This window comes from Coregonus lavaretus (genome assembly GCF_964263955.1).
Source record: "Coregonus lavaretus genome assembly, chromosome: 36".
NCBI classification, from domain to species: Eukaryota; Metazoa; Chordata; class Actinopteri; order Salmoniformes; family Salmonidae; genus Coregonus; species Coregonus lavaretus.
The window spans coordinates 24,710,761-24,734,537 of record NC_140023.1 but is presented as its reverse complement, the minus strand read 5'-3'; the positions used below and the strand labels follow the sequence as shown (position 1 = coordinate 24,734,537).

General features: G+C 43.7%; 1 protein-coding gene across 3 annotated transcripts in view; it reads left to right on the top strand.

Annotated features, from left to right (window-relative positions):
• The first annotated feature begins 1,218 nt into the window (after window positions 1-1,218).
• The window catches only part of lrrfip2 (leucine rich repeat (in FLII) interacting protein 2), a 68,246-nt gene continuing 45,687 nt past the window's right edge, over window positions 1,219-23,777 (top strand). Inside the window, exons 1-2 of one of the 3 annotated variants that reach the window (XM_084153666.1) lie at window positions 1,219-1,790; window positions 3,513-3,667. In XM_084153666.1, the coding sequence (XP_084009792.1) occupies window positions 3,584-3,667 (84 nt within the window). In that variant the 5' untranslated portion in view covers window positions 1,219-1,790; window positions 3,513-3,583. The remainder of the gene's footprint in view (window positions 1,791-3,512; window positions 3,668-23,777) is intronic. The other 2 variants (XM_084153667.1, XM_084153668.1) reach the window with 2 other exon arrangements.

Sequence of the window (23,777 nt, the reverse complement as noted above, 5' to 3'; positions counted from 1 at the left end):
ACCCAGTTCACTACTACTACTACAGGGCCGTAGCTACATATGAGGACAGTGAGGTCCGGACCTCTGTACATTTTTCGTATTTCAACTCAGTCGGTGTCTCAACTTACTGTTGAGAATTAGAATAGTAGAATACACGAGGTGCAAAAACTTGTTTGTGTATCAGCAGTTTTCCTCATGTTATATGTCACTCATTGACAGTCACTCAATTAGCCAATGTCAGTTAAAGGACCAGTGCAGTCAAAAACGTGATTTTCCTGTGTTGTATATATTTCCACACTGTGGTTGGAATAATACTATGAAATGGTGTAAATTATGAAAATGCACTTTTAATGTAAGAGCTGTTTGTAAAGACTGCCAAAAATGTCAGCTTGTTTTGGGTGGGATGGTGACATCACCAGGCGGTTAATTAGTTAATAGACCAATTTTAAGAAGAGTTCCAAACTCTCTGCAAATAACAGCTTGTTTTCGGTTTTCCCCTCCCCAATTAGACCACTCCACTTTCTTGAGAAATTGCTCTTTGCTAAAAAGAGATGATTTGATGTTGCATTGGGCCTGTAAAGCAAACGTATTTGTTTACCTTTTGTTAATAAAATACTTTTTCTGCTAACTGTTCCCTCTGTAAGTATTAAATTATAGTTTTTAATCCCATTAATGTGTAGCAGCTAATTGTATAGGCTATATGTTTGTAGATCGACTGAGGTGAATAAAGCCACAGCAACCAACTTGAAAATGGCAGGGCAAATTTTTGATGCTCTCCAAATAGAATGTTTAAATTGTATAGGAATGCAGTAAATAATTTACATTACATTTTAGTCATTTAGCAGACGCTCTTATCCAGAGCGACTTACAGTTAGTTAGTGCATACATTATTTTTTTCATACCCCCTGTGGGAATCGAACCCACAACCCTGGCGTTGCAAACGCCATGCTCTATCAACTGAGCTACATCCCTGCCGGCCATTCCCTCCCCTACCCTCGACGACGCTGGGCCAATTGCGCGCCGCCCCATGGGTCTCCGGTCGCGGCCGGCTACGACATGGATTCGAACCAGGATCTCTAGTGGCACTTCAACTTTCTTAAATTTACGTAGAAAATTAGCAATTAAATTTTTTGTTCACCAACTTCCACGCTCTGACCTCCATGCAAATATTCCTCACTTCGTGGGTTTCTTTTCATGGACAGATTTTGGGCTGAGTAAAACCTCTCGCTTCGCCTCTTCCTCTCTGATAAAGAGGAAATGGGGGAGAGAGTGGTGGAAAAAGAAGACTCCCTAAAAACACGCCACTTCGATACCGCTACGACCGGAAGAGACTTTTCGCTAACACTAATTTAATGATCCTAACCTGCTACGAAAAATTCACTTCCGGTCGTAGTGTATCGAAGTGGCGTGTTTGTAGGGAATCTCGGAAAAATAAACCCCAATCCCACTGATATTCACAGCTGTCAGTTGGAGGAAAAAAAACACTGTCCATTTTTGGGAGGAACCACTGTACAGTATTTTAACAACCAAGACAAAGAAAGAGCAAAACCTGGAAATATCAACGTCGTTTAGAAGCTTCTACGAGCCAGGCGAATCTCTTTGAAAAAGCGTGACGTGAAGAGCTGTGTCAGTTTGCTCTGTCACATTATAAATTGGGGTTGGCTAGCTAGTAGCTGGCTAACCAGCTAGCCAGCTAAATTTATACTGCTCAAAGGGATTGGTGTTCTCTTTTGCATTGGGATCATTACACCGGAAAGGACATCTCAGGATTCAATTAAACCTCATTTTTATGTTTTGGGTCCCAAGAAAGGGTAAGAGCCCAGGGTCATAGCTTTTCGAGTTTAGAGGGAACATGGGGTTCTCTCGCTACTAAGCTAGCGCTAGCTAAGTTAGTATAGCTAGTTACTGGCTAACTAGTATGAAATGAAAAGGAAAAACGCAAACCATCCAGCAGCAGCTAACACCAGTGGGAACGTTACTTAGCTAGTTATTGCTAATAATAGCTAACTAGCTACCAAAGCAAGCACTTTCCCAATGACAATGTGTTTAGCTAGCTAGCACAGGAAAGTAGCTAACTAGCTACCTTTCTAGCTTGGAAAACGCTGTGTTAACTATGCTAGCTACAGTAACTAAATTAACTTTATCCCCGCCCGGGTAGTTAACTTGGCTAGCTACTGTAGCTAACGTTAGGATCTAGCTAACGTCTCCATCTGTAACGGTAACTGACGTTAGCTCCCTCGGCGTTTAATTATTTAGCTAGCTAGCTAACTAGGTATCTTAGCAGCTACAATAGTTTAACCACATATAGTCAGAACAATTAGTTAGTTATATATATTTTTTATTAACGTTACATCTGCAAGGGGCCATAGCTTACAATGATGGATAGTTAGTAAGTTGAGCTAGCTATCCTAATTGGGTCATCGTGGAGGTTTATGGCCACTGTCAGACTTATTACCGCCGAGCTAGGTAGCTAGCGTGAGCTGATTCATTATCTGGGCGTTTTCTTCTTGTAACTTAACTATGCCAACCACTAACGTTACGTGACCCTGGTAACGTTAAACCTTTGTCAGAACACACACACCTATAGCTAGCTAACTATTTGTAAAATTAACTTTGACAACTCTAACGGTAAAGCAAATATTATTAATGTATAGTTAACCATATCAAGCTGAATGGGTAAAGCCTCCAAGCCCTGTGCTTAGCTGGAACTTTTACCTACGTGTAACCAGCTAACTTCAGCTGTGTAATGCTGAATTGACGCTTTCCCCAAAACAATGTCAACTGTAGCTAGTCTATGCTTTAGAAAAAAGATGGCTAACTAGATATGCATCTTCACTTGTCATATTGAGTATTTAGGCCAGGTATCAATTGGCCTTTACAGGGGTGGGGTACACAATAAACATGCCTCAGGCGAGAGTTGAATAGGCTAGTGTTTGATTCGAGGATATAACTAGTGTCAGTTTGTGGACCTCATGTAAACTTTTGCTACCTTACAAGGCAACTTGGAAAGGATCTTGACTCTTTCTTTGCATTTCGCACAAGACCACTTGAGCTTTCTAGAACTTCATACTTGTAATATTTTGCTTGTTTGTCAGCACCTGGCCAATGTCAGCCGCAAGTGTTTATCTTACACTCTTATAGGACCCAGACATCAGTGACCATGGCAGACTATTTTGTAGGAATGCACTCCGTTACCATGGCAGGCTATTTTGTAGGAATGCACTGAGTGAGTGTGTTCCTCTTTGCACACAACATGCATGCGGGTGCTTGCAGGGAAGTTTGCACATCCCTCTCAATTCAGGGTTATTTGATTGAGTTTCAGCTACGTCCTGATAATATGCTATGCATTACATTGTACTATGTCCAAGGACATATTCAATACTGAGATTCCAAGCGATACATCATTTTCTAGTCTTTTCTTGGTCTTCAAATGATCTTGAAATTGTGATGATTTATTAATGTAAACAGTTTCTTCATGTAAGGCGATAGGGCTGTCAGATCCACCACTATCATTCATGTATTTTGTTTTTCAGATTTTTCCCCACACTTTGTTGTTCTAATTTGGCCCTGAACGTGTTGGTGGAGCTGCAGTTGCACAGAAGCCATGGGGACACCAGGTAGAAAGCGTGCTCCTATCAAGGACCGGTTTTCAGCTGAGGATGAAGCCCTTAGTAGCATTGCCCGGGAGGTAAGTTAACCATCCATTTCAAGACGGCCTCCCTGCTTTAAGTTAATTTCTGTGATTCTTTCTTAGCTTAAGATCTTAAACTAGTGTTACTAGCTGACCTTCCCTCACACTGTAGGCTTATGTATAGTGCAAAAGTGATTTAGTGTGTAAGTCACATTGGGTTTTGTTTGTGGTGACACTGAAGACATGTATTTTCCAGAATGATGTCAAAGACTAGTTTGAATTGGATGATTTATGAAAGGATGCACGGCAAGCCATCTTGGATGTATTACTTTAAATGTAGGCTTCTCAACCCATACCCAACAACACCAACTGTGGTGAATGCAGCGAACAGCCCTCTGAAGCATACCCTGACACATGTTTACACATAGCTCTGCTTAGTCTGAGATGTGCTTGTAATGTGGATATTCAGGTTCCTTCAAGTTCTTTCAGCTCTGGCGAGTGCAGACAGCTGGTTTGCAATGCTGTAGTAGGATTGACTTGAAGAGATTTAGGGAAAATGGAGGGCTGGGGCGAGGAAGGTGGGATGGCCTGTAATGACTTGTCCCAGGATTATTCCATGTTCCTCAACTACCCGGCTGTCATTCCTGGCCTTTTCGTAGAGGCTGTGAAACTCTTCTCAGTATACATAGTAGGCCCATGCATTTGTTGTGTAAATGTTATTGTTCATGGCTATTTTGAGAACTAATGTGCTGTATTTGCATAATTATGTGGCTAGATGAAACTATGCCACAGGGTGGGAAAAGCCTAAATGATCAGCAGAATAGATTTTCGAGTCTATGTGATTGACTGCCTTGCTGAACTTGCAGAAGAACAGAACACAGGATCTCATATAGACTTGGAGTGAATGTTGTCTGAGCTCTTGTGAAGTGCCTCATACTCGGGGACTTCTTGGTGGTGCCTCATACTTTGGCACAGAACACAAGGAGACATTTTCCGTCTTTAATCATACAAGCCTGTCATATAGAATCATGAGTCATCTGACCCACCCAGCCAGGTCCTGTCCTGAATGAATCAGGGTTTCTTTGTGGAGAGAACTAGATGTGCACAGAACAGTGAGGTCAAGTGAGTGTGTGCAGTGGGTCCATAAGGCCAACCTCTCTCCAACCTGTCACACACCACCACTCCCCTCCAAACAAAGCCCCAGAACACATCAGTCATTGCATGATGTCAGTCATCCTCTCTTAGGCTATGAGAGTGCTTGCCTGGTCGTGCTGGGCACAGATCACTGTCCTGCTGAGAAGCACTGTAAATTTGAGCCTGCGCTATCACCACTCCATATTGGAGGCCACTTACATTGCTGGGCAGTCAGTCACTTGAAATACCAGCAGCTGGCTTGCAAAACGATCAACCAAGTATGAGGATTCAACACATATACTGTAGGCCTATCCAGTTTTCCTCCTAAGGATCAGGATGTTAGAGATATCAGTATGGGTGTATTTGATCTAGGCTAGACTTACTGTGCCATTGATTGTTAGTGAATGTGTGGGAGTCATAGTTCATAGTCCATATTATACAGTTTCTGTGCTTTGCTGGTTAATGATAGCTGTAAGCCATGCAGAGGACCACTGAAGAGAATGGCACAGTGTCACACTGTGTGAGTAGAACATAATGAATAGAACAGGCTTGGAACCTCTAACCCTGGCAATTTGTCTGGTAAACTCATGGGCACACACGCAATGGCTGCCTGGTATTGTGATGCAATAATTTCCATGGTAATGTAGAATGTCGACACTCATCTCGGTTTGTTCTGAAATCGTTTCTGTTAGAAACATAAGGTTAGCTTTCCTGCAACATTATTTTGTTGGGGCCTCCCCCAGTGGCGCAGCGGTCCCGGGCTGTGTCGCAGTCGGCCGCGACCGGGAGACCCATGAGGCGGCGCACAATTGGCCCAGCGTTGTCCGGGTTAGGGGAGGGTTTGGCCGGGATGTCCTTGGCGGGCCGGGTGCATGCACTTTGACACGGTCGCCAGTTGTACAGTGTTTCCGCCGACATATTGGCTGGCTTCTGGGTTAAGCGTGCAGTGTGTCAAGAAGCAGTGCAGCTTGGCAGGGTCGTGTGACCTTCGCCTCTCCCGAGTCCGTACGGGAGTTGGGACAAGACTGTAACTACCAATTGGATATCACGGGAAGAAAAAGGGGTTAATCTCTGATTAAATTTACAGAATGTATTGCAAATCATAGGATTCACCCAAATCTATAGGATTCATGTAATATTGAATAAATATACAGTGCATTCGGAAAGTATTCAGACCCCTTCCCTTTTTCCACATTTTGTTAAGTTACAGCCATATTCTAAAATGGATTAAATCCTCATCAATCTACACACAATACCCCAAAATGACAAAGCAAAAACTGGTTTATCTTTTTTTTGCTAATTTATTAATTTACATAAGTATTCAGACCCTTTGCTATGAGACTCGAAAACTGTGGTAAATTCAATTGATTGGACGTATTTGGAAAGGCACACACCTGTCTATATAAGGTCCCACATTTGACAGTGCATGTCAGAGCAAAAACCAAGCCATGAGGTCGAAGGAATTGTCCATAGAGCTCCGAGACAGGATTGTGTCAAGGGTACCAAAACATTTCTGCAGCATTGAAGGGCCCCAAGAACACAGTGGCCTCCATCATTCTTAAATGGAAGAAGTTTAGAACCACCAATACTCTTCCTAGAGCTGGCCTCCCGGCCAAACTGAGCAATCGGGGGAGAAGGGCCTTCATCAGGGAGGTGACCAAGAACCCGATGGGCACTCTGACAGAGCTCCAGAGTTCCTCTGTGGAGATGGGAGAACCTTCCAGAAGGACAACCATCTCTGCAGCACTCTACCAATCAGGTCTTTATGGTAGAGTGGCCAGACGGAAGCCCCTCCTCAGGCACATGACAGCAAAAAGGCACCTAAAGGACTCTGACCATGAGAAACAAGATTCTCTTGTCTGATGAAACCTCTTTGGCCTGAATGCCAAGCAGCACATCTGAAGGAAACCTGGGACCATCCCTATGGGGAAACATGGTGGTGGCAGCATCATGCTGTGGGCATGTTTTTCAGTGGCAGGGACTGGGAGACTAGTCAGGATCGAGGGAAAGATGAACGGAGCAAAGTACAGAGAGATCCTTGATGAAAACCTGCTCCAGAGTGCTCAGGACCTAAGACTGGGACGAAGGTTCACCTTCCAACAGGACAACGACCCTAATCACACAGCCAAGACAACGCAGGAGTGGCTTAGGGACAAGTCTATGAATGTCCGTGAGTGGCCCAGCCAGAGCCCGGGCTTGAACCCGATCGAACATCTCTGAGAGACATGAAAATAGCTGTGCAGCAACGCTCCCCATCCAACCTGACAGAGCTTGAGAGGATCTGCAGAGAAGAATGGGAGAAACTTCCCAAATACAGATGTGCCAAGCATGTAGCGTCATACACAAGAAGACTCAAGGCTGTAATCGCTGCCAAAGGTGGGGCCAGTATAAAAATGTATGCACTCACTTAACTGTAAGTCGCTCTGGAAAAGAGCGTCTGCTAAATGACTAAAATGTAAAATGTGCTTCAACATATTACTGAGTAAACTGCATGAATACTTATGTAAATGTGATATTTCTGTTTCTTGTTTTTTATAAATTAGCTAAAATTTCTGTCAACGTGTTTTTGCTTTGTCATTATGGGGTATTGTGTATAGATTGATGGGGGGAAAAAACAATTTAATCAATTTTAGAATAAGGCTGTAATTTAACAAAATGTGGAAAAAGTCAAGGGGTCTGAATACTTTCTGAATGCACTGTATATTAGCGTTTTACGCTTCATGTCCAAATCATACTTATTTTCCACTAGTGCTAGCTGTTGGCTATACAGCCGATTAGACACATTTTCAGCCGGCTACTTTTTCTACTTAAAGTAACTAGGCTACTTTTCAATTCGCTAATATGAAGAGCCCTCTCCCGCTAGAATGAACGATACACATCTTCTAGCGATCTATTGATAGGACCAGCGCCTGTCAGTCAGAAAGTGAGCGATGACAGGGAAACACTGCTGGTTTGACAGTTGGCTGTCTGTCCCGCCTCTCGGTACCTGGGTGTGTGTTGTGTGCGCTGTGGTTGCAGTCAAATGTCTTTATACTGAGGCAGAGAGCATGAATTTGCACATCCCATATAATGTGGTAAAGATTAGTCAAAATCCACTTAGCCTGTTTTCTGGCACGTTCATTTATTTTCTTTCACGTGCAGGGTCCGACATTAACGATGGCCTGCTACCCCCGGGGCCAGTAAAAACGTGTTTGTTGGGCCAGTGGATCTCGTCAGTCACTGATCCGATAGTGCCAGTAACTTTTCAGCGCATTTTTGCATTCCATTTCAATAGTGTGCAACTGCAGCTTGCAATTCAGGGAGTTCCTACATGTGGGCATTCCTGCATCTTCGAGCTGTCCAGAGCAAAAATACGCACCCGTCAATCTACTCACTTGGCTTAAGTGTTGACAATGGAGTAGTCAACTGCTGCTTTCTGTGTAGCAAAGCCCATGTTTAGCACCTGCTTTATTCTTTAATTATACCTGTATTGCTGAGAAAATGCCTCTTAAAAGGAAGCTTGAAGCCGGTGGAAGTCCGCAGACTTACAGGATCCTTTAAAGGTCCAGTGTAGTCAAAATTATGTTTTTCCTGGGTTGTATATCATATTGTACAACAGCTGATGAAGCTAACACTGTAAAAGTGTGTGAACCTTTGATCAGTGTTATTTCCTGAGTTGCTGGTTGAAAATACAAAAGTAGCGTTAGAATGTACCAGGGGCCACCAAAATGGAGCTTGTTTGGCATAAATGTCTTAACCTTTAGCCTGGTTGGCTACTTTTTCTATTTGGTTGGCTATTCCATGTGCTTGTGGAAAACACTGAATCATCCTAAAGTATTGTGTAACTCAATGATGTTACTTATAGATTATTTAGATATGAAGCATGAAAGTGCTAATATAGGTACCATTGCATTGGATTTGTGCCACAAATGCTAAAAGGTTAGCATTTGAAGCAGTGTCCAGGTAATCAAAACCAAAGCATCGGTTGCTGTCATACCTGGTCAATAGACTGCTTACTGTGTAAGAACATCAATATGTATGAACTATCTTTTAACAATGGGGGGGAGGGATTCTTTAAAAAATACATCACCTAATAGCAGGAGCAGCACCATCTAGTGGTCAGAACCTGTTAATATCAGGATGTAGGATTGGCATGGGGTGTGCAGGGTCAGTGGATGGCTTTTAACCACTTCTTTGGATTCCTCCTGTCTTACTCATTGTTAGAAAAAAGTTAAGTCCAAATCGGATGTTAGGTACTATAATTACTGAATATTATATTAATCCTATAAATTCAAATAATGCTTCCAGAATGCTTATCTTATCTGTTTCTAACTACAGAAACGATTTCAGAACAATCTGAGATGGTGGGTGTCATGGCTTGCTGAAATGACATTGAACGACCCTGATGCTAACTGATGTGGCTCATGCAATGGAATGGATTTTTTGTAATGTCAGTTGTTGGTTCAACAAATCACAGCACAGATTGATTCATTCTATTTCAATAGTCACAGTGCTCCATTGTTAGCTGTCAGAGGAAACTCACTGGCAGTGGTTAGAGAGAGAAGTAGCATTATCCTATCACTTTATGTCAATAACTTTATTCCCGCTTCCTATGTACACATGATGTATGTAGTTCATCATGTAGCCTATGCCAAGTTTGATCCAATTGTGGATAATCATGGATAAGAGTAGGTATATTTCTGCAAATACACATTTAAAATTTCACATCCTGTTTTTTTTTTTTTTTTTATGAAATAGTTGTCCGTTTATTTTGTGTTGTGGTTGAAGTCGAATTTCTTTACACGAAGGGAGAGAGCGTGATGCTCCTTCATAGTTTGTGTGTGAATTTGCACGTCCCATATGATGTGGTCGAAATCCACATAGCCTATAGTTTTTGTGGTGTATTGTTTCATATGCAGCCACGGAGTGGTGGCACATAGGCTATTTACTGTACTTTGATTGACGAACAGCAAGCTTGACTAATTTATAAAAGGTGTCTAACTGAATAAAGTCCATCTCATATCCTTGCCATTCATAAGTCATACAACGTAGTTATCAGAAGTCACGTTAGAGTTCAGACATTTGCATTTTCAAAACACAGACCATAAAAAAAAGCATTTAACCATTTCACCTTCGTTTTTGTATTGAAAGTGACTTTTTATTTTTTTAGTAGAGTGATCAGGGGCGTGCAATTGTAGTTTTCCTTTTCATCAGAAAATAGCTTAATTTTCATCAGATCACAACAGAAGTGCAACACTATATTTTGGTAGCAGCCACACAAGTCAATTAACTTACAATTTGCAAAGAACGATACATGGCCATATATTTCTAATGTTTATCATAGAAAGAATGTAGCCAGCTACATTTCCTAATGTTTAACTTGAAGTTAATCTTGCATTTTACCGGAGAAAAGTAGGCTACACTGAGAAAAGTACCAGAGAAAAGTAATTCCCTAATTAGCATACTTGTAGGCATTTTGCCGATTTATCTGCAGAGAAATAATTAAAACATTCAATGACGATGGTTAATCCTCCTCACTACAGGAAAAATAAGTAGGCTATTTTATCCAAAATATAAGAAAATGGATTGAATTTAAAAGCTAGTGATAGTTATATGGTATTTTCAAAGATATTGATATAGGCCTACTGATTTTAATCAGTGTTGACAATGGAGTATGTCAACTACTGAGTTCTGTGTCGCAAAGCCCATGTTTAACACCGGCTTTATTCTTCAATCATACCTGTATTGCAGATAGCTGAGAAAATGCCTCTTAAAAGGAAGCTTGAAGCCTGTGGAAGTCAGCAGACTCAGAATTATTTAACCCTTTACACTCGTACCCGTATAGTGTAGAAAATGGCAGCATCATGCTATCAATTACATCAGAGCTCTGCGCTACACTTGTCACGTGAGGTGCTGAAGATGAGAACGGCTGTTAGTCAAAACCCATCCCACCTGCTAATTGGGCAACTTTTGCAAATGTTTTGTTGACTGAGTGAGGGAAATGCTGTGAAATTAAGAGGACTCAATGTATACTGAAGAAAAATATAAACGCAACATGTGAAGTGTTGGTCCCATGTTTCAATAGCTGAAATAAAAGATCCCTGAAATGTTCCATACGCACAAAAAGGTTATTTCTCTAAAATGTTGTGCACAGGCCATCACACAAGTCCTGGCAGCACCCTCCTGGCAAGACATTGAGGTCTTTGAAGCTATCACGGCAGCACTTAAGCCCCTCCAGGATTTCACAGATCTCCTGTCAGGAGAGACATACGTGAGTGTGTCCTATCTGAAGCCGGTCCTCCATTTGTTCAAGACGGAGGTTCTGAACTCAAAGAGGGCAAAGCCAAACTGACCCGAGAGATTAAGATGAGGGTCCTCAATTACCTGAATATATACACCGACCCTGAAACAGATGAGCTGCTCACCATGGCTACCTTTCTGGACCCAAGGTTCAAGACCCACATACATGAGCACTGAGAAGCTGATGGAGGTGAAGGTGAGAGCTGCCTCCGAGACAGAAGCCCTCCTGGTAGGGAACACAGCCGTGGGAGACTTCTCTCTTGAAGAGGATCAAAGTGAGAGCGAGAAAGAAGCTGCCACTGCTCCACAATCAGCAAAGAAGTCCATGAAGAGCCTTGGGAGCTTCTTTTAAGAAAACCAGTAGTGCACCTGCCTTAAGAACCCAGAGACAGGTCATCGAGCAAGAGCTGGACAGCTACACTCTGATGGCAGCAGACAGTGAGGCTGATCCTTTGGAATGGTAGCGTGTTCATGCAGCCAACTTCCCACAAGTGAGTTGTCTGACAAAGAAATACTTATGCATCCCTGCCACAAGTTCGCCCTCTGAGAGTGCATTTAGCACTGGGGGCAATGTGCTCACATGCCACAGGGCTACTTTGAAGGCAGAAACTGTCAATAGGCTGGTGTTCCTGGCACAGAACTTGTGAAGAGGGAGGCAGTGAATTGTTACATGGTGAACTGAGAAATATAGACTGTCTGGTTAATGCTTACATTTACATTTTAGTCATTTAGCAGACACTCTTATCCAGAGCGACTTAGAGGAGCGCCTGCTCAAGGGCACATCGACAGATTCTTCACCTAGTCTGCTCGGGGATTAGAACCAGCAACCTTTCGGTTACTGGGACAACGCTCTTAACCACTAAGCTACCTGCCGCTTGAAGTTAGTTTGAAAAGGTTTACAACTTGAATTCATAATGACCGGTGTTATGCTGAAAAAAGACTGCACTTATATTAGGCAGGAAAAAGTAAAAAAAAAAAACATCCTGAGTACTTCATATTTAACTCCTATACCTTTGTTTTATGTTTGTTTGCACAGGTTTACCACAGAAGTAAAAAATAAAAAAAATAAAAAAAAAGGTGCAATGCCCCCTTTCTGTTTGAGGTTAAAAGCAATATTTTGTCATTTATCAACTTTGAAGGGCTCATAAAATGTTCGTTTAAAAAAGAAATTGTACAGTATATCGTGATATTATATCGTTATTGTCCGGACAGTGGAAAATATAGTGATATAAATTTTAGTTCATATCGTCCACCCCTACTGGGAATACAGATATGCATCTGTTGGTCACAGATACTTAAAAAAAGAAAGTATGGGCGTGGATCAGAAAACCAGATCTGGTGTGACCTTCATTTGCCTCATGCAGCGCGACACATCTCATCTCCTTCGCATAGAGTTGATCAGGCAGTTGATTGTGGCTTGTGTAATGTTGTCCCACTCCTCTTCTGTGGCTGTGTGAAGTTGCTGGATATTGGCAGGAACTGGAACACGCTGTCGTACACGTCAATCCAGAGCATCCCGAACATGCTCAATGGGTGACATGTCTGGTGAGTATGCAGGACATGGAAGAACTGGGCATTACATTTTCAGCTTCCAGGAATTGTGTACAGATCCTTGCGACAGGGGCTGTGCATTATCATGCTGAAACATGAGGTGATGGCGACGGATGAATGGCACGACAATGGACCTCAGGATCTCGTCACTGTATCTCTGTGCATTGAAATTGCCATCGATAAAATACAATTGTGTTCGTTGTCCTTAGATTATGCCTGCCCATACTATAACTCCACCACCACCATGGGGCACTCTGTTCACAATGTTGACATCAGCAAACCGCTTGCCCACACGACGCCATACACGCTATCTGCCATCTGCCCGGTACTGTTGAAACACAGGATTCATCCAGCGTGCCAGTGGCCATCGAAGGGGAGCATTTGCACACTGAAGTCGGTTACGACGCCGAACTGCAGTCAGGTCAAGACCCTGGTTAGGGCGACGAGCACGCAGATGAGCTTCCCTGAAACGGTTTCTGACAGTTTGTTGAGAAATTATTTGGTTGTGCAATCCCACAGTTTCATCAGCTGTCCGGGTGGCTGGTCTCAGACGATCCCGCTGGTGAAGAAGCCGGACGTGGAGGTCCTTGGCTGGCGTGGTCTGCGGTTGTGAGGCCGGTTGGACGTACTGCCAAATTCTCTAAAATGACTTTGGAGGCGGCTTATGGTAGAGAAATTAACATTACATTCTCTGGTAACAGCTCTGGTGGACATTCCTGCAGTCAGCATGCCAATTGCACGCTCCCACAACTTGAGACGGCTGTGGCATTGTGTTGTGATAACTGCACATTTCAGTGACCTTTTATTGTCCCCAGCACAAGGTGTAATGATGCTGTTTTAATCAGCTTCTCGATATGCCACACCTGTCAGGTGGATGGATTATCTTGGCAAAAGAGAAATGCTCACTAACAGGGATGTAAACAAATTGAGAGAGAACCTTTTTGTGTGTATGGAACATTTCTGGGATCTTTTATTTCAGCTCATAAAACACAGAACCAACACTTTACATGTTGTGTTTATATTTTTGTTCAGTGTAGATTAAAAAACAGATGAATTCCCAAAGCTGTTAGTTGTCGATTGTTTATCACACGCGCGCCTCACTCATGGTCCTTGCTATCTGGGTTTTTTGGGACATCCCTACCCCATTTGAAGTTGAAATTTAAAATGGTTAAGGTAGGTAGGGTTTAGGGTTTACGGTAGGGACGTCCCAAGGATTCCTAGAATGTACAAATAATGTGAATGTCAATGCATAATGCAGTTGGAAAGGCCAATACATTTTAAAAAATCATTATGGTAATGCTTACATTTTTGTACGTTTTTTCTTCTATGGGCTATTACAATTAAATATAACATTTAGGTCATTAAATTACAATTTGCATGAAAGTCCTTGAATTTGACTTGCCAATATCTGTATGAACCCTGTATAGGATACTTTTTCAGCCCCAATGGAAGATAAAGTAATCTGCTATTAAAATGATGCGTGCATCATTCGCTTTCATGTCTGATCTTGACGCCGGAGAGTATTTGTTTTTCATTCGGGCCAGTAGCTTTCAGTTGGCACTGGCCCGGTGTGCCTCTGGCAAATTTACCTGAATGTCGAGCCCTGTATGTAAAGTAGTTCATGATGTAGCCTATGCAAAGTTCAATCCAATTGTGGCCTCATTGGGCAATAGTAGACAGGCCTATTTCTGCAAATACGCCTTTCACATTTTTTGGGGATAACAAAGGTAGAAAACGTTGTCTGTTATTGTGCAATACGCCTGATTGAAACTTTTTTGTTGGCTGTCAAACTATTTATTTACCTATGCTTGGGCTATTTTATGATTGGGTGTTATCACACGTAGCAGCATATAATTTAGCAACTTGTGTAACATTCCGTCTGATCTGATAAGGGAAGGGTTTTAAATGATTAGCCTAATGTTTGTTTCCATGGCAACTATAAACAGTATTATATTGAAGATAAACAAACTCAACATTGAAATAACATCCAGGGAGTGCCAACTTTATGGAGGCTTAGATGATCTAGTCTCGTGTTAGTAGAGTATCCGATCTGCCCGCTGATGATTAGGGTTTTGGAGGTGTGTATTATTGTGCATTTGTGCGGCTGCTGCTGCTCAGATTACTCCTCTCCAGTCCCATAATGTGGGTACTGGGGGAGGGAATGCTGGGGGCCGGCCGGACGGGCAGGGCTATAGATAGGACAGCGACACAGAGCTCAGGTCAGACAGCTCGACAGGTGCAGCGCAGAGGAGCCAGCCATCTCCTCCTCTCACTCCCTCTCTTCTCAGACACACACAAGTGTTTCCACTCGAGCCGGCTGTCGGCTAAACAACCGATTACAGACTCATTTTAAGCCAGCTTTGAAGGTTTCTTCGAGTGCAGTCGCAAAAACCATCAAGCGCAATCATGAAACTGGTCGCAAAAAACATCAAGCGCTATGATGAAACTGGCTCTCATGAGGACCGCCACAGGAAAGGAAGACCCAGAGTTACCTCTGCTGCAGAGGATAAGTTCATTAGAGTTAACTGCACCTCAGATTGCAGCCCAAATAAATGCTTCACAGAGTTCAAGTAACAGACACATCTCAACATCAACTGTTCAGAGGAGACTGCGTGAATCAGGCCTTCATGGTCGAATTGCTGCAAAGAAACCACTACTAAACGACACCAATAATAAGAAGAGACTTGCTTGGGCCAAGAAACACGAGCAATGGACATTAGACCTGTGGACATTTGTCCTTTGGTCTGGAGTCCAAGTTTGAGGTTTTTGGTTCCAACCGCCGTGTCTTTGTGAGATGCAGAGTTATTGAACGGAGGAAACCACCGTGAAGCATGGAGGAGGTGTTATGGTGTGGGGGTGCTTTGCTGGTGACACCGTCTGTAATTTATTTAGAATTCAAGGCACACTTAACCAGCATGGCTACCACAGCATTCTGCAGTGATAACCCATCCCATCTGGTTTGGGCTTAGTGGGACTATCATTTGTTTTTCAACAGGACAATGACCCAACACACTTCCAGGCTGTGTAATGGCTATTTGACCAAGAAGGAGAGTGATGGAGTGCTGCATCAGATGACCTGGCCTCCACAATCCCCCGACCTCAACCCAATTGAGATGGTTTGGGATGAGTCGGACCGCAGAGTGAAGGAAAAGAAGCCATCAAGTGCACAGCATATGTGGGAACTCCTTCAAGACTGTTGGAAAAGCATTCCAGGTGAAGCTGGTTGAGAGAATGCCAAGAGTGTGCAAAGCTGTCATCAAGGCTATTTGAAGAATCTCAAATATATTTTGATTTGTTTAACACTTTTTGGGTTACTACATGATTCAATATGTGTTATTTCATCGTTTTGATGTCTTCACTATTATTCTACAATGTAGAAAATAGTAAAAATAAAGAAAAACCCTTGAATGAATAGGTGTGTCCAAACTTTTGACTTGTACATTGTACTTGTATGTAGCCTAGGCCTACTGGTTGTATGAATTTGGGATCTATCATCCCACAACTGTCCCAGAGTCTGTTTTGGAATAGGCTAGTTCATTCTCGACAAGCTGACCAATAGAATAGGTAGCCTAAACCTTTCTACTATAGTAGATTGACATAGGCTAGTGATTTTGCTTTTCGTTACTCATCTTGTTGGCTGAGGAAAAGTAAATCTGGACAGTTATTCTAACATGTTCAAAGGGCACATCAGAATTCGGTAAGAAGGACCACACATCATTGCATCCTCGACTTGCATGTTCTGTTAATATTCTAAATGTGGTTTCTGTCATTCTGAGCACCATGGGTGGACGGCCTAATCAGGTTACGTAGCCAATGCATATGGGCCCGGTAAATTTAAAATGTCCGGCGCAACATTTTCCTAACGGAAACCCTGGTGTATCTGTGTGTTTGGATGTGAGTAGAGTCCAGTGTGTGTGCGTAGTTAGTGTAAAAAAGGGTCAATGCAGGTAGTCCGGGAAGCCATTTGATTAGCTATTAATTTTTTTACATTTTAGTCATTTGGCGGACGCTCTTATCCAGAGCGACTTACAGTAGTGAGTGCATACATTTTCACACTGGTCCCCCGTGGGAATCGAACCCACAACCCTGGCATTGCAAGTGACATGCTCTACCAAGTGAGCCACACGGGACCGAGGCTGAAAAGATTTAGCAGTCTTAATGTTATGGCTTGGGGGTAGAAGCTGTTCAGGGTCCTGTTGGTTCCAGACTTAGTGCACTGGTACCGCTTGCCATGCAGTAGCAGAGAACAGTCTATGGCTTGGGTGGCTGGAGTGTGACAATTTGTTGGGCCTTCCTCTGACACCGCCTGTTATAGAGGTCCTGGATGGCAAGGAGCTTGGCCCCAGTGATCCTTGAGAAAATTGTAAGATGTAGAATTATGTTAGTCAGTCCATGTCTTTATGAGACTACTCAAATTTACCATGCTCCACTCTCCATCTGTGTGGGATGGCCACCGCTTTACGGGCTCCTGACTAAATGTGCTTTTTTTTGCGCCGTTTTTATTTTTTATTTATAAATTTTTTGGTACGTAATATTTCCGCCATCGTTTCCTATGACCGAAAAGATCTTCTGGACATCAGAAAAGCGATTACTCACCTCGAACTGGACAAGGATTTTTTCTTTAATGAGTCGGAGGCAAAGGATATACTGCTCTTCCCGGACCAGGCCCAAAACCCTTTAATTCGTATGAAGAGAAAATGCCATTAGAGTTCGTTGAACCGGATGCCTGGAGAATAAACTGGATGAGCTCCGTTCGAGACTATCCTAAATCTCGGGACATTATAAACTGTAATATCCTCTGTTTCACCGAGGCTTGGCTGAACAAGGACATGGATAATATACAGTTAGCTGGGTTTTCCATCCATCGGTAAGACCAAACAGCAGCCTCTGGTAAGAACAGGGGTGGGGGTGTGTCTTTTTATCAACAACAGCTGGTGCGCAATCTCTAATATTAACCCCCTAAGGTCGATGTCTGTGCTTCCGCGGAAATCGAATTAGCATAATAATAAAAAATCCCATAAAAATCTGTCAGTTTAAGCTAGAGATATGTTTATTTATTTTTTGCATTGGATGCATCTCAATCCACCGCATCCGCCTATGTCGCACTTCTGCATCTGCGGTGAAAGGTGACCGAGCTAGAGCGGTGTTTGGCAGACCATGAGACATCCCGAAAATCGGTCTTCTCACAAAATCATCTGTAGCGTCCGAACGGTTTGGCCTACAAACCATTTTGACCCCTCTATGGAAAGATGAGACTCACAAACACGATGGCGTTCTCCAAAAGCGTCTAGAGTCGGTACAGCCGATCTACCAACCGTCTGTAGCGTCCGAACAGTTTGGGTTACGCATTAATATGCCCCCTCTGTGGAAAGGTGAGACTCTCACAACCACGTACATGTTGGTTGTTGCTGTAGACCACAGGCCTCACAACTTGTCTGACGGTCCCCCGGTACCAGTTGAAAAATGAATGGAGACTAGTGCCAAAAATAAGGGGTTAAATACAGCGCTCTGGAGCAGGTTTTCATCAAGGATCTGACTAAGTCTCCCAGTCCCTGCCACTGAAAAACATCCCCACAGCATGATGCTGCCACCACCGTGCTTCACCATAGGGATGGTACCAGGTTTCCTCCAGATGTGACGCTTGGCATTCAAGCCAAAGAGTTCAATCTTGGTTTCATCAGACCAGAGAATCTTGTTTCTCATGGTCTGAGAGTCTTTAGGTGCCTTTTGGCGAACTCCAAGCGGGCTGTCATGTGCCTTTTACTGAGGAGTGGCTTCCATCTGGCCATTCAACCATCAAGGCCTGATTGGTGGAGTTCTGGAAGGTTCTCCCATCTCCACAGAGGACTCTGGAGCTCTATCAGAGTGACCATTGGATTCTTGGTCACCTCCCTGACTAAGGCCTTTCTCCCCCGATTGCTCAGTTTGGCCGGGCGGCCAGCTCTAGGAAGAGTCTTGGTGGTTCCAAACTTCTTCCATTTAAGAATGATGGAGGCCACTGTGTTCTTGGGGACCTTCAATGCTGCAGAATTTTGCTGGTACCCTTCCCCAGATCTGTGCCTCGACACAATCCTGTTTTAGAGCTCTACGGACCATTCCTTTGACCTCATAGCTTGGTTCTTGCTCTGACATGCACTGCTAACTGTGGGACCTTTATATAGACACGTGTGTACCTTTCCAAATCATGTCCAATCAATTGAATTTACCACAGGTGGACTCCAATCAAGTTGTAGAAACATCTCAAGGATGATAAACGGAAACAGGATGCACCTGAGCTCAATTTCGATTCTCATAGCAAATGGTCTGAATACTTATGTAAATGTGATTTTTTTTTCTCAGTTTTTTCTTTTTAGAATAAGGCTGTAATGTAACAAAATGTGGAAAAAGTCAAGTGGTCTGAATACTTTCCGAATGCACTGTACGTTACCGGCAGCTTTAGGATAGTAAAGGCAGAATCTGAAAAGGCCAGCAGGAGCGGGAGGAGAATGGTCAGGTTAAGTTTTTCTTGATCTCTGGCTCCCTCTTGAGTCATTTGTGTTATTTAATCAGAGGGCTTAAAGCATCAGACAAGCTAAATGCATATAGTCGATTTTATTGAAACACAGATGGTGTGTTTATATATGGAAAAATACACAGATTTTTAAAGTATTTACCAAATAAACTAAAGTAAAAAATAATAAAAAAGTAACATAATAAAATAACAATAACGAGGCTATGTACAGGGGGACCGGTACCGAGTCAGTGTGCGGGGGTACAGGTTAGTCGAGGTAATTTGTACATGTAGATAGGGGTAAAGTGACTATGCATAGATAATAGACAGCGGGTAGCAGCAGTGTAAAAACAAATGGAGTGGGGGGGATGACTAGCAGAGAGAACAGTCTATGACTTGGGTGACTGGAGTCTTTGACAATTGTTTGGGCATTTCTCTCACACCGCCTAGTACAGTGAGGGGAAAAAGTATTTGATCCCCTGCTGATTTTGTACGTTTGCCCACTGACAAAGAAATTATCAGTCTATAATTTTAATGGTAGGTTTATTTGAACAGTGAGAGACAGAATAACAACAAAAAATTCCAGAAAAACGCATGTCAAAAATGTTATAAATTGATTTGCATTTTAATGAGGGAAATAAGTATTTGACCCCCTCTCAATCAGAAAGATTTCTGGCTCCCAGGTGTCTTTTATACAGGTAATGAGCTGAGATTAGGAGCACACTCTAATCTCAGTTTGTTACCTGTATAAAAAAACACCTGTCCACAGAAGCAATCAATCAATCAGATTCCAAACTCTCCACCATGGCCAAGACCAAAGAGCTCTCCAAGGATGTCAGGGACAAGATTGTAGACCTACACAAGGCTGGAATGGGCTACAAGACCATCGCCAAGCAGCTTGGTGAGAAGGTGACAACAGTTGGTGCGATTATTCGCAAATGGAAGAAACACAAAATAACTGTCAATCTCCCTTGGCCTTGGGCTCCATGCAAGATCTCACCTCGTGGAGTTGCAATGATCATGAGAACGGTGAGGAATCAGCCCAGAACTACACGGGAGGATCTTGTCAATGATCTCAAGGCAGCTGGGACCATAGTCACCAAGAAAACAATTGGTAACACACTACGCCGTGAAGGACTGAAATCCTGCAGCACCCGCAAGGTCCCCCTGCTCAAGAAAGCACATATACATGCCCGTCTGAAGTTTGCCAATGAACATCTGAATGATTCAGAGGAGAACTGGGTGATGTGGTCAGATCAGACCAAAATCGAGCTCTTTGGCATCAACTCAATTCGCCGTGTTTGGAGGAGGAGGAATGCTGCCTATGACCCCAAGAACACCATCCCCACCATTAAACATGGAGGTGGAAACATTATGCTTTGGGGGTGTTTTTCTGCTAAGGGGACAGGACAACTTCACCACATCAAAGGGTCGATGGAAGGGGCCATGTACGGTCAAATCTTGGGTGAGAACCTCCTTCCCTCAGCCAGGGCATTGAAAATGGGTCGTGGATGGGTATTCCAGCATGACAATGACCCAAAACACACGGCCAAGGCAACAAAGGAGTGGCTCAAGAAGAAGCACATTAAGGTCCTGGAGTGGCCTAGCCAGTCTCCAGACCTTAATCCCATAGAAAATCTGTGGAAGGTTGCCAAACGTCAGCCTCGAAACCTTAATGACTTGGAGATCTGCAAAGAGGAGTGGGACAAAATCCCTCCTGAGATGAGTGCAAACCTGGTGGCCAACTACAAGAAACGTCTGACCTCTGTGATTGCCAACAAGGGTTTTGGCACCAAGTACTAAGTCATGTTTTGCAGAGGGGTCAAATACTTATTTCCCTCATTAAAATGCAAATCAATTGATAACATTTTTTACATATGTTTTTCTGGATTTTTTTGTTGTTATTCTGTCTCTCACTCTTCAAATAAACCTACCATTAAAATTATAGACTGATCATTTCTTTGTCAGTGGGCAAACGTACAAAATCAGCAGGGGATCAAATACTTATTTCCCTCACTGTATATAGGTCCTGGATCGCAGGAAGCTTGGCCCCAGTGATCTACTGGGCTGTACGTACTACCCTCTGTAGCGCCTTACGGTCAGATGCCGAGCCGTTGCCATACCAGGCGGTGACGCAGCCGGTCAGGATGCTCTCGATGGTGCAGCTGTAGAACTTTTTGAGGATCTGGGGACCCATGCCAAATCTTTTCAGTCTCCTGAGGGGGAAAAGGTGTTGTCGTGCCCTCTTCACGACTCTTGGTGTGTTTGGACCATGATAGTTCGTTGGTGATGGAGACACCAAGGACCTTGACACTCTCATCCCGCTCTGCTACAGCCCCGTCGATGTTAATGGGGGCCTGTTCGGCCCGTCTTTTTCCTGTAGTCCACAATCAGCTCATTTGACTTGCTCACATTGAGGGAGAGGTTGTTGACCTAGCACCACACTGCCAGTTCTCTGACCTCCTCCCTATAGGCGGTCTCATCATTGTCGGTGATCAGGCCTACCACTGTTGTGTCGTCAGCAAACTTAATGATGGTGTTGGAGTCTTGTTTGGCTACGCAGTCGTAGGTGAACAGGGAGTACAGGAGGGGACTAAGCACGCACCCCTGAGGGGCCCCATCGTTGAGTATCAGCGTGGCAGACGTGTTGTTGCCTACCCTTACCACCTAGGGGCAGCCCATCAGGAAGTCCAGGATCCAGTTGCATAGGGAGGTGTTTAGTCCCAGGGTCCTTAGCTTAGTGATGAGCTTTGTGGGCACTATGGTGTTGAATGCTGAGCTGTAGTCAATGAACAGCATTCTCACATAGGTGTTCCTTTTGTCCAGGGGGGGGAAAGGGCAGTGTGGAGTGCGATTTGAGATTGCGTCATCTGTGCATCTGTTGGGGCGGTATGCATATTGGAGTGGGTCTAGGGTATCCGGGATGATGCTGTTGATGTGAATATGACCAACCTTTCAAAGCACTTCATGGCTACCAACGTGAGTGCTACAGGGTGGTAATCATTTAGGCAGGTTACCTTCGCTTCCTTTGCACAGGGACTATGGTGGTCTGCTTGAAACATGTAGGTATTACAGACTCGGTCAGGGAGAGGTTGAAAATGTCAGTGAAGACACTTGCCAGTTGGTCCACGCATGCTTTGAGTACACGTCCTGGTAATCCGTCTGCCCCAGCAGCTTTGTGAATGTTCCTGTTTAAAGGTCTTGCGCACGTCGGCTACCGAGACCATTATCACACGATTGTCTGGAACAGCTGGTGCTCTCATGCACGCTTCAGTGTTGCTTGCCTCGAAGTGAGCATAAAAGGCATTTAGCTCATCTGGTAGGCTCGCGTCACTGGGCAGCTCGTGTCTGGGTTTCCCTTTGTAGTCTGTAATCGTTTTCAAGCCCTGCCACATCCAACGAGCGTCAGAGCAGGTGTAGTAGGATTCAATCTTAATCCTGTATTGACGCTTTTCCTGTTTGATAGTTAATGTGAGGGCGTAGCGGGATTTGTTATCAGCGCCAGATTAGTGTCCCTCTCCTTGAAAGTGGCAGCTCTAGCCTTTTAGCTCGATGCAGATGTTGCTTGTAATCCATTGCTTCTGGTTGGGAAATGTACGTACGGTCACTGTGGGGACGACGTCGTCGATGCACTTATTGCATATATATACAGTGGGGGAAAAAAGTATTTAGTCAGCCACCAATTGTGCAAGTTCTCCGACTTAAAAAGATGAGAGAGGCCTGTAATTTTCATCATAGGTACACGTCAACTATGACAGACAAAATGAGAAGAAAAAATCCAGAAAATCACATTGTAGGATTTTTTATGAATTTATTTGCAAATTATGGTGGAAAATAAGTATTTGGTCAATAACAAAAGTTTCTCAATACTTTGTTATATACCTTTTGTTGGCAATGACACAGGTCAAACGTTTTCTGTAAGTCTTCACAAGGTTTTCACACACTGTTGCTGGTATTTTGGCCCATTCCTCTATGCAGATCTCCTCTAGAGCAGTGATGTTTTGGGGCTGTCGCTGGGCAACACGGACTTTCAACTCCCTCCAAAGATTTTCTATGGGGTTGAGATCTGGAGACTGGCTAGGCCACTCCAGGACCTTGAAATGCTTCTTACGAAGCCACTCCTTCGTTGCCCGGGCGGTGTGTTTGGGATCATTGTCATGCTGAAAGACCAAGCCACGTTTCATCTTCAATGCCCTTGCTGATGGAAGGAGGTTTTCACTCAAAATCTCACGATACATGGCCCCATTAATTCTTTCCTTTACACGGATCAGTTGTCCTGGTTCCTTTGCAGAAAAACAGCCCCAAAGCATGATGTTTCCACCCCCAATCTTCACAGTAGGTATGGTGTTCTTTGGATGCAGCTCACCATTCTTTGTCCTCCAAACACGACGAGTTGTGTTTTTACCAAAAAGTTATATTTTGGTTTCATCTGACCATATGACATTCTCCCAATCCTCTTCTGGATCATCCAAATGCACTCTAGCAAACTTCAGACGGGCCTGGACATGTACTGGCTTAAGCAGGGGGACACGTCTCGCACTGCAGGATTTGAGTCCCTGGCGGCGTAGTGTGTTACTGATGGTAGGCTTTGTTACTTTGGTCCCAGCTCTCTGCAGGTCATTCACTAGGTCCCCCCGTGTGGTTCTGGGATTTTTGCTCACCGTTCTTGTGATCATTTTGACCCCACGGGGTGAGATCTTGCGTGGAGCCCCA